General features: G+C 45.9%; 1 protein-coding gene and 1 long non-coding RNA gene across 5 annotated transcripts in view; one reads left to right on the plus strand and one right to left on the minus strand.

Annotated features, from left to right (window-relative positions):
• Positions 1-2,700: 2,700 nt before the first annotated feature.
• LOC135232904 (uncharacterized) lies at positions 2,701-8,766 on the minus strand. Its single transcript, XR_010323529.1, has 2 exons — positions 7,801-8,766; positions 2,701-4,211 (listed from the first exon to the last, which is right to left on the minus strand). It is a non-coding gene; the product is annotated as an uncharacterized LOC135232904 (long non-coding RNA).
• Positions 8,763-12,788, plus strand: part of SRCAP (Snf2 related CREBBP activator protein) — a 31,634-nt gene continuing 27,608 nt past the window's right edge. The window contains exons 1-3 of one of the 4 annotated variants that reach the window (XM_010598524.3): positions 8,763-8,848; positions 10,583-10,665; positions 11,629-11,888. In XM_010598524.3, coding sequence (XP_010596826.2) covers positions 11,835-11,888 — 54 coding nt within the window. In that variant the 5' untranslated portion in view covers positions 8,763-8,848; positions 10,583-10,665; positions 11,629-11,834. The other 3 variants (XM_064294829.1, XM_064294831.1, XM_064294830.1) reach the window with 3 other exon arrangements.

Below are 12,788 nucleotides of genomic sequence, written 5' to 3' on the forward strand. Positions count from 1 at the left end.
CACCTCCTGGGCAGTGGTCCCCATTACACCTGGGTGATTGCTCTGTAACCTTTCTCCTTTTACAACCATTCCATGCATACTGTTGGGTCACCTTTTGTAAAGTGGAGCCCAGACCATGCCAATTCCCTGCACAACTCTCAGTAGCTCCCTGACACCTCCGAACTAATGTCCTACTACCTAGACTGGCATACTGGGCATTTGGTCACCAGCCCTCCTAGAGAGGTGACCTCTTCAACTGTGGCTCAGCCTGCTCCCTCACAAAGAAGGCAAGCTTTTCACAGTCCCCTCAGCCTTGTTCAGGCTGTGCCATCCTCCTGGAGTGCTTAAATTTGGTGAATCTAGGCTCGAATGACCCCTTCTCTAGGGAGCCCTCCCTAATGGCCTACTGGATTTGACCTGATCCTTGGTGAGTTCCTTGACCACCCCTCTTCCAAGGCATCAAAGCATTCTACAATGATTTCTACCAAGCTCACACCTTATCCCCCAAATGAGACTAAATTCTTAAGAGAAGGGACTGCTTCATCTTCCTTCTTCTTTCCCATTGTACCCAGCATAGGGCCGAACCTGCAGCATGCAGAGGAAATGCAGGTCAGGAGAGAACACTCACTGTCATTCATGTGTATGAACGAGCAGTCAGAAATTCAACTGTCTTCAGGAGTCAGACGGACAAAATAAATGTGGGAAGTCACCCAGTGCAAGATAATTAGAAGCGGTGGAACCTGTGGCAAGTTAGAAACTTCATTCTCCTGCCTAAAAAAAAATTTCCCAACATTAACACACCATGCAGAGGACATCTGAAGGCTGAATTTGACCTAAAGATCATGAATCTGAGAACCTGAAATATTGGTCCCAAATACATCCGTGTTTAGATGGTTCTTTAAGACCGTCAATGCAATTTTATATCAGCAACTCTATCCCCACTTTACAGATGAGGAAACTGAGGCTCAGAGAGGTGAAGTGAATTGCTCAAGGTTGCATAGCAAGGAAGTAGTAGCATAAGGCTAGGTGCGACTCATTCAGACTCTGGCCTGGCCTCCTCCCCTCTGAGGGTGATGGGAGGAGAGTAAAAAGATAGGTAACATTCACTTTTGTTCAACTAGAACTTCGTTTGTAAAATGGGACCAATAATCCCTTCTTCACAGGGTTGTCTGAAAAAAATTTTATTTATTCAAAACAATTATCAGGAGAACCATGTGATAATGTCCCTGCCCTCAAGGAGCTTACCTTTTAGTGGTTAGGGGAGCAGACAATAAACAAACACACAAAGAATCACTAAGATAGTTTCAGCTAAGTGCTGTGAAGAAAACATGTGATAGGGAGTGACGTGCAGGGAGAGAGCTAATTAACGTCAGGGAACTCTCTGAGGAGGCAATGTTTGAGCTGAAATCTTGTGAAAAGGAGGATCCAGCCATGAGAAAACAATTTCAGACAGAAGGAATAAACAAAGATGAAGACTCTAGATACAGAAATAAACTCGATGGACAGTTTGGAGAATAGAAAGGAGGACATGGTGGCTATAGCACAGGGAACAAGGGGTAGAAGAAGTGAAAAAAAAAAAGACAGGGATCATATACTGTAGGGTTACTATTATTTTTTTAAAATTTTATTGTAAAATATGTATAACACAAAAACTGCTGTTTTAACCATTTTTAAGTGTACAATTCAGTGGCATTAATTTACATTAATAACCTACATTAGTTTACGTTGATCACATTTGCAAAGTGGCGCCAACATCACCACTGTCTAAAACTTTTTCATCAATCCATACAGAAAGTTTGTATCCATTAAGCAACAATTCCTCATTTCCCTCTCTCCGCAGTGCCTGGTAACCTGTAAATACCTCCTGTCTCTGAATTTGCCTATTCTAGATATTTCATTTAAGTAGAATCATACAGTATTTGTCCTTTTGTGTCCAGCTTATTTCACCCAGCATAATGTTTTCAAGTCCATCCATGTCATAGCATGCATCAGAATTTCATTCCTGTTTCATGGCTGAATAATTATTCCATTGTATGGATACATTCTGTTTACCCATTCATCTGTTGATGGATATTGGGTTGTCTCCCTGTGATGGTTAAGGTTGTGTGTCAACTTGGTTGGGCATGAATCTCAGTGGTTTGGCAGTTATCTAGGTTGGCAGCTATGTAATGATGTAATCACCTCCATAATGAGATCTGATAGAATGTAATCAGTTCCATGATGAGATCTGATAGGAACAGCCAATCAGTTGAAAGGAAATTTCTTTGGGGGTGTGGCGTGCATCCAATATATGTGGACTTTCTGGCAAAGCTCACGGGCTTTTGCTCACTCCGGATCCTGCACCTGGCATCTATCTCTCCTGCCATCTGACCTCTGGTTCTTGGCACTTGAGCTAGCAGCTTACCTGCCAATCTTGGGATTCGTCAGCCTCCGCAGCTTGAGAGCCAGCAGCCTGCTGTCTTACCTGCTGATATTGGGTTCATCAGCCCTGCAGCTATATGAGTCAGGAGAAGCCTCCAGTCTGACCCACGTACTTGGGACTTTCCAGGCTCTACAACTGTGTGAGTCATTTCCTTGACATAAATCTCTCTCTCTCTCTCTCTCTGTCCCATCCTAAGACACTCCCCCTTTTGGCTGTTGTGAATAGTGCAGTTATGAACATTCGTACGTATACCAAGTGTGTGTTTGAGTCCCTGCTTTCAATTCTTTTGAGTATATACCTCAGAGTGGGTTTGCTGGATCTTTTTTTTTTTTTTTTCTTGGTTTATCGTAATTCTATGTTTAACTTTTTGAAGAACCACCGAACTGTTTTCCACAGTGGCTACACCATTTAACATTCCCTCCAGCAATGTACAAGCGTTCCAATTCCTCCACATTCCTTCATTAAAAAAAAATACATAATTAAAAAAAAAGTTGTCAACTCTGATTCATGGCAACCCCATGCGTATCAGAGTAGAACTGTGCTTCATAGGCTTTTCTTTCATTTTTTACTATTGTTAAAACTATACACAGCAAAACACACCCCAATTTAACAACTTTCTATATGTACAACTTATGGACATTGCTTACATTCTTTCAGCTGTGCAATCATTCTCACTCTCTTTTTCTGAGTTGTTCCTCCCTCATTAACATAAACTCACCGTCCCCTAGGGTTTCTATCTAATCTTTCAAGTTGTTGTAGTCGACTTGATCCCATATAGATAGTTCTTAAAAGAACATAATGCTCAAGGGAGACCTTAGTAGCTCAGCTAAACTACTGTTTGGATATTTTTGGTTTAGGGTTTAAAGGGCAATAGTTTTGGTGGTTCATCCAGCCTCCATGGCTCCAGAAAGGCTGGATTCCATGAGAATTTTAAGTTCTGCTCTGCATTTCTCCCCTTTTGATCAAGAGTCTGCTACAAAATCTTTGACCAAAATGTTTGGTGATAGTAGCTATACACCATCTAGTTCTTCCGGTCTCATGGCAGAAGAGGCAGTTGTTCATGGAGGCAATTAGTCACGCATTCATTTCCTCCACGTATTCCTGACTCTCCTCTTCCTCTGTTGCTTCAGGCAAATAGAGACCAACTGTTTTACCTTGGATAGCTGCTTGCAAGCTTTTAAGACCTCAGGCATTACTGAAGGGCAAACATTATTTACTAATTAAGCTAATTTATTGTTTGGTTTAAAGAAGACTTCAGGGGATATTTGTGGTTTAGAGTTAATGATTACCTCCACAGCTTCAGAAAGTCTGGAGTCCATGAGTCTTTTAAATTCCATTCCACATTTTACCCTCTCTGGATCAGGATTCTTTTATAATATCTTTAATCAAAATATTCAGTAATGGTAGCCGGGCACCATCCAGTTCTTCTGGTCTCATGGCAAAGGAGACATTTGTTCATAGAGGCAATTAGGTATGTATTCCCTTTCCTCCTCCTAGTCCTGACTCTCCTTCCTCTGCTGCTCCAGGTGAATAGAGATCAATTGTTGCGCCTTGGATGGCTGCTTGCAAACTTTTAAGACCCAGGCACTATGCAACGAACTTGGAGGTAAAATGGAAGGACTAAAAACGGTATCCGACCAGTTACCTGGGATGTCCCTCCACAGGCTTTCAATGGCTAATTTTTCAGAAGTAGATTGCCAGGGCTTTCTTCTAAGGTGCCTCTGAGCAGATTCAAACTTCCAACCTTCTAGTTAGCATAGCATTTAAGCACAGTAATCATTTGCACCATCCAGGGATTCCAACAGCCAGCCTAAACCAAAAAACAAAAAAAAATCCCCATTGCCATTGAGTCCATTCCGACTCATAGCGACCATATAGAACACAGAACTGCCTCATAGAGTTTCCAAGGAGCACCTGGTAGATTTGAACTGCCAACCTTTTGGTTAGCAGCCATAGCATTTAACCATTACTCCACCAGAGTTTCCTTTTAAAACCAAACCTATTGCCATCAAGTCAGGGTTTCCAAGGAGCGCCTGGTGGATTCAAACTGCCAACATTTTGGTTAGCAGTCATATCTCTTAACCGCTAGGCCACCAAGGCTTCAAAAGCCATCCTAGTGGGTGTAAAGTGGAATCTCTTTGGGATTATTATCAACTGAAGTATAAAATACATACACGGAGATGTGTTAAGTGTAAAAATTTTAAGTAGAGAGCTCAGTGAATTTTTACATCTGTTTATACTCATAGATGTGACCTTATCCAGATCCAGTCATAGAACAGGGGTTGTAAGAATGGTGTCGCAGGGCGTCTGACCTCCTTTTCTAACTTCACAAGGAGGAAGAAAAGTCAAGATCAACAGCCCAAGGCCAATTCTTATGAGGAAGAGGTCAGACGTACTTCCACCCTCCAAACTTTTTAGATTTTAACACCAACCATCCCTCCACATGGCACTCTCTACTTCTCTGCTGAGTTCAATAGTTCATTACAGTGGCCACACAGAACTCACAGACAATACTCACAATTATGGGGTTTATTAGGAATGTACCAAAAAACCAAAACCAAATCTATTGCCATCGAGTCGATTCCTACTCATAGTGACCATATAGGGCAGAGCAGAACTGCCCCACAGAGTTTTCAAGTAGTGGCTGGGGGATTCGAACTGCCAACCTTTTGGTTCGAAGCTAAGCTCTTAACCACTGTGCCACCAGGGCTCCATTAGTGAGGTAACAGGTTACAATTCAGGCTCAGAAATGCTCAGGATACAGTTCTTTGATCAGGACAGCCTCTTCTCAGCCATCCCCACTGGCAGGTGTCTCTCTGGCCCTCAGTCCCTTGGCCTGGCCTCTGCTCTGCTAGAACAAGAGTTACAAAGCTCTACAAAGCTCTTTTAGCTCTGTTGATGAGTCCCCAGAGGCACCTCCCTCCCACCCTGCCAGTAAGCCTCTGCCTGAAGGTGCTCAGCTCTAGCTCCATGGGCCAGGACGCCCACTACGACGTCTCCTGCCTCTGCTATCGCCATTCCTCTGCTGCCACTTCTCAGCATTTTTGGTGCTGGAGTTCTCTTGTCTCCTGGTTCCAGAAACTTCTCAGTGCAAGAATGCTGGGTCCAGAGGATGCACTCCACTCCTGGCTCTTCTTTCTTGGTGGTGGTGAGATCCTCTCCTCCCACCTCTGGGATGGCTTATTTTAAGCCTAACAGGATAGCAAAACTGACCAATCCCTCCATTAGGATTCCATACACCTTATTTGCATGTTGTTGTCATTAAGTGCCATGGAGTCAGTTCCTACTCACAGTGACCCTATAGGATAGAGTAGAACTGTCCCATAGGTTTCCAAGGAGCAGCTCATGGATTTGAACTGCTGACCTTTTCGTTAGCAGTCAAGCTCTTAACCAGTACACCACCAAGGCTCCTTATTTGCACAGTTCCACTCAATCATTGTGTGTAAGTCACAAAGACTACGGCTAGAAGGGCCATATTAAGTAATTCATTGAGCTGCAAGGATTGATAAACTTTTTCTGTAAAGGGCCAGAGAGAAAATATTTTAGGATTTATGGGCCATATGGTCTCTGTTGCAACTACTGAATTCTGTCCTTGTTGCATAAAAACAGCCACAGACAATATGTAATGAATGGACATAGCTGTGTTCCAATAAAACTTTAGTTATGGAACTTGAATTGCATACTATTTTCACATATTACAAGATATTATTCTTCATTTTTTTTCTCAACCCTTTGAAAATGTAAAAACCATTCTTAGCTTTTGGGCTGTACAAAAATAGGTGGCAGATAGGACTTGGCCCGCAGGCTGTAGTTTACCAATCTCTGATAGAGAACATTTTTAGAATTCCAGAAGATTCTTTCATGCCCCTTTTCAGTTAGAATCCCCCTCCGCCAGTCATTAGTGTTTTGATTTTTATCACCAACAATTAATTTTACTTGCTCTTCAACTTTATATAAATGCAGTCATATAGTATATACTCTTGTGTCTGGCTTCTTAAGTTTAACACAATGTCTACCCTGAGGTGATTTTATATCATGATGCATAATTTGGGTTTTCATTTAAGTGGACTAAGAAGCCATTTGGGGGTTTTAAGTGGAAGAGTGACATGATCGGATTTACATGAGAAAGAGTCACTCCTGTTGGTGGGTGAAGAATGGGTTAAAGGCAAATAGGAGGAGTGGAAGTGCAAAGTAGAGTCAGGATCAATCCAAGCAAGAGACGATGGTGGCTTGAATTATGGTGATAGGGAAACACGTCAGATTTTGGATTTATTTTGAGTTTAAGCTCATGGATCAGTACCAGTTAGTTTTGTTTTTAATACAGTGTTACAGGTAGCTCGCACTAGTCAATTTCCTAAATATTCTGAGAAACGTGTAGTGGATATGTGTTGTATAAACCGTGTCTCTGCTCTAAAGGGTTGATAATTTTTTTTGGAGGGGAGGAGGAGACCATGAAACAAGATGCAATGCAACTGGTGCTGTAAGAAGCCCAGGGGGCTATGGGACAACTTCCTCCTGGAGGTTGTGGTCCTTGAGCTGAGTTTTGAAGGAAGAATGGTTGAAAAAAAGAAAAGCTATACGGAAAGGCCAAGAAGTATGAGATCTCCTAGGAGTTCAGTGTGGGTCTATGGGGGGGGAAGGGGTGTGTCTCAGAAATATGTAAGCTCGGCCTGGAAAAGAAGACTTAGAACTGGGCCTGAACAGATGCGCATTCATTCACTTATCCGATTCACCAATCCTTCCTGGATGCTTCTATGTGCCTTGAGGTCCCAGCATAGGCCAGAGTTAACAAATTGGCAGCCTGTGGGCTGAAATATGACCCATCGATTTTGTATCTATACATGTTATCATACATATCTATAAAGGGCCCTGGTGGCTCAAACAGCTAAGGGCTCAGCTGCTAACAGAAAGATTAGCAGTTTGAACCCACCCAGTGGCTCTGTAGGAGAAAGACCTAGAGATCTGCTTCTGCAAAGATTACAGCCAAGAAAATCCTATGGAGCGGTTCTACTCTGTCATATGGGGGTCACCATGAGTTGAAATTCACTGGACAGCACGTGATAACCGTATCTGTATCTATACACGTACGGTCCCTAGGTGATTTTGAATCCACTCAGCAGTACCACGGAAGAAAAGGCCTCAGCATTTACTTTCGTTAAGATTACAGCCAAGAAAACCCTATGGAGCAGTTCTACTCTGTAACACATGGATCAGAATTGAATCAAAGGCAACTAACAACAACAACATAATCTATATATGTATATACATATCTATAGTATTATGGTCTACATTTCAAATGACCACTGGCTATCATTGAACAGTGGCCATTCCTTTTGGACAGATCATGTGTTCTCTTCCTCACAATCCTCACTGGCCTCTTTTCACTTTGTTTACATTACCTTTCTGGCCCTTTTAAGCTTTCGAGTTTTCAATCCCTGGTCTTTGCTGTAAGAAAAATAGAACTTCAAATTAATCACACAAGACACAGCATGATCAACTCAGTAGGGCAGGGAAGAGCTAAACTGGATGGAAGAAGGGGAGGAACTGAATGAAAGCTTTATCTGGGCTTCCTAACCTGGGCTCCTTGGATGGACTTTAGGTGGCAAAATTTTGGGAGAGCGTATGCCCTTCCTTGGGAGAGGTAGTGTGGTTTAGGTTGCTTGGGTATTAGTCTTGGTTTTGGACTCTGTCACCTTAGTTAGCCTCTGAGCCTCAATCTCAGAAATGGGGCATCGTTAGAATTAAGAGATTATCAATGCATAAAGTAGCACTCAGTATAATGTAACCCCCTTGCCGTCGAGTCTATTCCGACTCATAGCAAACCTATAAGACAGAGCAGAACTGCCCCATAGGGTTTCCAAGAAGCAGCTCGTGGATTCGAACTGCTGACCTTTTCGTTAGCAGCCAAACGTTTAACCACAGTATAATGTAGCAGTTACTATTTTCTATTCTGGGTGAGATTTTCAATGGGGTGCTTAACCTAGAAAGTTTGCGAACCGTTGGCATAGGTGCTTGGGAACCTAGCGATACACCACCCTCGCTTAAAGCGACGCACCTCTATTAAATGTGGGCTACCCAGGAATTCAGGAGGTCCAGGCTCTACTGCTAACTTGCTGAAAGTACCTGACAAATCGCTTCAGCTCGCTGGGTGATCTATAAAACAAAGAACTGGCCCGACACGGCAGCCGCAATGCAGCTCCAGAGGTAGCTCGTGTGGCAGAGAGTAAAGACACTCTGCCGTGGGACAAGAGCGGAGCCTCTGGGCCGACTACATCTCCCAGCCAGCCCTGCGCTTCGGGCGGTGCCCAGCTCTAGCACGCGAGCCTCCTTCCGTCACCCCCCTACCGCTGCTGTGTCTCGCGAGAGGACGGGCCGCGCCGGCGGTAGCGATACAGAGCTGTGGCGGTGGTGGTGGCGGTGGCGGCCGAGACGGCGGCGGCCATTTTGGTGAGGCCTCGGGAGCGGCGGCGGCGGTTCGCTGGGAGTAGCGTCTCCTCTTTTCCCCACCCACTGCCCGCATCTCTGTGTTGTGAGAGGAGACGGTGGCGGCAAGGCGGTGGCAGTAACCGCGGTCCCCAGGGGAATTTAAAGGCCGCGAAAGCAGCGGCCAAGAGGGGGCCCTCCCCCCTCCTTGTCGGGAGGGGGGGTGGTGTGCACGCCCCCGAGGACGCAGGTAAGGAGAGGGAGACAAGATGGCGGACGCCCCACAGTTCCCCTCCCCTGACGGGTGACTGCGCGCGCATCTTTCCGCCACCGCCTCCCCTCCCACCTTCCCGGGGTGCTGCGCGCGCACCTAAGGCCGGGGCCCCGGGGCCGGTCCGCAAGGCTGTCGGCGCGCGCCCATAGACAGACTGAGCAGAGCCAGACTGGCCGTCGCTGGGCCCCGGCGTGTCTCCTCTCCCCTCCCGCCCTTCTGCGCACGCGTACCCGAGCCAGCGAGCGAGCCCTGAGAGGACGGACCCAGGTGCGCTCCTGCCCGCCCACCAACCCAGCCCTCCCGCCCCAGGGGCGTGCGGGAAGAGGCAGGGGGGCGTGGGGCGAGTCGGGGGCGCGCGCCCACCATATCCAGTCAGAGGACCAGGACCTGGCGGCACGAACCCTCATTTTCCTCAGCCTTTTGCGGTGTGGTTGTGGGGGGGGGGAAGGATCCAGACAAGCTGGGATGAGCTGCTTCCCTGCCCTGCGACCCTTGTGTGCGTGGGTTTGGGTTCTGGCGGGAGCCCTCTGGTCTTGCGCGCTGCCGGCTCGCTCCGCCTCCAGGCGCGCACGCGCGGGCCCCTCCCCCCGTCTGGCGCGCTTGAAGGGTGGGGTGGGAGCCTAGGAGGGGGCGGGCTGTCTTAGGGCTAGCGGCAACCTAGGGCAGAGGTCAGGGGTCACGCCGGGTCACCCGGCTTGGGAGGGATTGGAAGACAGGCATGAAGACTAAGGTCATGACTTGAAGTTTCTTGGGCTCTGGTTAGCTGGAGTCCTGGGAATCTTGTGGAGGAGGCAGTGAATCAAAGGCGGCACCTGGCTAAGGAATTTCCTTAAACACTGGGGAAACACTTCCGGGCCTTGTGTGGGTTAACGCTCCCCGCTTCCGGTGCATGGCTCTTGGCTTTGCGGCCTTGCGCACATCTGACTACGGTAATGTCTGCTGCCGTAGTTCTTGTGATTGGAGAGGTGTCTCATGGAGCAGGTACAGGATTCACACGGCCCTGTCCTGAGGAAAAGTGGATTCCCTTGTTGCCATATTTATGTACTTTTCCTGGCAATGCCACTCTTATTCCTGACCCAGCTTTCACTGGGAAGGAGAACAGGCTGCCCTGCATTCAGCACTTTTTTGAACTTCTGGATGGGGCAGGTTTTTTTGTTTTTTTTCCTTATTTGCTCACTAGTCGGTAGTTGGAGCTTTTGACCCTTAAACTTTTTTGCTACACTTTTTCCCTGTTTCCTCCCCACAGCTAGAATCTTAACTTTTCGAAGGATTGTGTTTTCACAAAACACGATTTGCTTTTATTTCTCTGAATGTTAGCTTTTCCTACTACTGTAGCTCTCTTTGCAGTCTTCGAGCTGATCTAAAAAAAAAAAAGGTATATATAAAAGCCTGGAAAACCTGGAACAAAGAATGGGCTTTGATGAATGTTGGCAAATGTGAAATAGTACCTCATGACTATCCTCCTCTTCTTCTGGTTGTTTCAGGTGTGATTCCCCTGATTCCCCTCAGTACGGCGGCACCGTGGAAGTTCAGACCTTCACGGGGGGTGTGGTCTCAGCTCACACAGGTGAGAATTCAGTTACCTCTTTGTGTGCTGATGCAAATGGAAGAAATGGTTGAGATAATGAGAGAGATTATAGGTCAGTACTTTTGGATTCTTGCTCTGGAGAACTAAGGGAATATTTGTGTGTAATTTCCCTGTGGAGAATTAGTTGACAGTAGGGCAACAGTGAGCCCCGGTGGTACAGCGGTTAAAGTGACTGCTAACCAAAAGGTTAGCAGTTCGAAACCACCAGCAACAGTCTGCTTCTGTAGAAATTTACAGCCTTGGAAACCTCATAGGGTTGCTCTGAGTCAGAATAGACTTGATGGCAGTGGTTCGGGTTAGGGTAACAGCAGAACTGAGGCTGTACATAGAGGAAAATCTGGTCACCCTGGCTCTACCAAGGAGAGTGACAGGTTTTGGCATCAAACTACCTGAGTTTAAGCCCTGCTTCCACCACTTCTACTGTGTGACCTTATGCAAGTTATTCAATTTTTGTAACTTCTGATTTTTTCGTTTGCAAAATAGAGGTAACATTAGGACATAAGCTCCATTTAGCACAGAAATCTTTTCTGTATGACTCTATATTCACGGCTAAGCATGTTACCGTTGTGTGTAGTCGAGTCAGTCCTGACTCATAGTGAACCTATAGAGCAGAGTAGAACTGCCCCATAGGATTTCCTAGGCTGTAATCTTTATAGGAGCAGATTTCCAGCTTTTTTCTTCCAAGGAGTGGCTAGCATGTAACAGAAACTAACCACTTGCAATGGCATGAAAACCTGTCTCATAAGGTAGCTGTGAGGATTACAGAATGTATCAAGTAAGTACTTGATAAAGCATCTGACACGTAGTAAATGCTCAAAAAACGTAAACTGTGGTTACTGTTTTTGTCTTTAGTTTTAATGGTGTTTGTGTAGCTCTGGCTTCTTTTAGATTTATTTTTTAATCTCCTTTAATCCCATTTTTACCTTTTTTACCCTACCTTAGGTGCTCCAGAGGCCGGTGAACCTGAGCGGAGGCTGGGACGCCCTGGTGGGCCCCGGGCCCTGGAAGACGGGTCCCGGTGGCCGGTGGCCCAGAATGAGGCCAGCTCCCAGCATGCCCTGCAGCCGGACGCCAGCCCCTCGGCCAGCAGCAGTGGTGACGACCCAGTCATTCTTCAGGCATCCAACGAGGGGCCTGAGAGTGGGACCATGCAGAGCAGCCCCTCCCCTGCTCACCCTCAGCTCCCAATCCTGCAGACACAGGTTTGCAAATGGAGAGGGGTCCTTCTCTCCTCCTTTTTGGACTGTTGGCTCTGAGGCAGAAGAAATGGAACAGGTCCTAGCCACATTTCCATGACTCTAGTTACCTGGGTAGCTTAATCTGGAGAATCTTTTGTGCTCAGGTGGGCTGGGATGTAGTATGTCAAGCCTGTTGGATGTTAGCGTGATGTTGGTGTTTAAGAGTGTGGAAGCCCGGTTACTTGAAAAAAGTTGAATTAGGCCAGATCAGAAATAGAGGTGGGGGCAGCATGATTCTAAGACTATGCTCTTTGAGAGTAATGTTATTGTTTTTGGAGTTATTTATGAACGGTGTGTAGTGTTTGTTATTTTTTCGTATCAAAGAAGTGTGTGAGTAGGTAAAAAGCATTGCTTTTGGAACTGGACAGACCAGGGTTGTATACAAGCTTATGAACTTGATATAATCTTTCTGAGCAGTGAAATTTTGTGACATAGGGGCTTTTGTCACTTAGCTGAGGTAAAAATTTGAGAGGTGCACTGTGATGCCGGTGCAGATTTTCTAAGTCTCGTCAGTGTTTATGTGTTAGTGTGACTTTGTTTTCTATTTTTTTCTGTGTATGCAGTACTTTGTAAAGTGAGGTGTGGGTGTTTAAGAACAGGGACTTTCCCTGTCTCGTGTAAAGGAAACTACAAAGATTGATGATGAAAGTGAAGGGGTCTAGGTGGTATTGGTTTTTAGTGGCCTGTTGAGTTTGGTGGTAAAAACCGGTTGTCTTTGAGTTGATTTTGATTCATGGCAACCCTATGTGTGTCAAAGTGGAACTGTGCGCCGTAAGATTTTTAGCGGGTGCTTTTTCAGAAGTAGATCAGACCTGTCTTCCAAGGCGCCTCTCGGTGGACTCTAACCTTCAGCCTTACAGTTAA

Source organism: Loxodonta africana, chromosome 12, assembly GCF_030014295.1.
Source record: "Loxodonta africana isolate mLoxAfr1 chromosome 12, mLoxAfr1.hap2, whole genome shotgun sequence".
In the NCBI taxonomy this organism is placed as follows: Eukaryota; Metazoa; Chordata; class Mammalia; order Proboscidea; family Elephantidae; genus Loxodonta; species Loxodonta africana.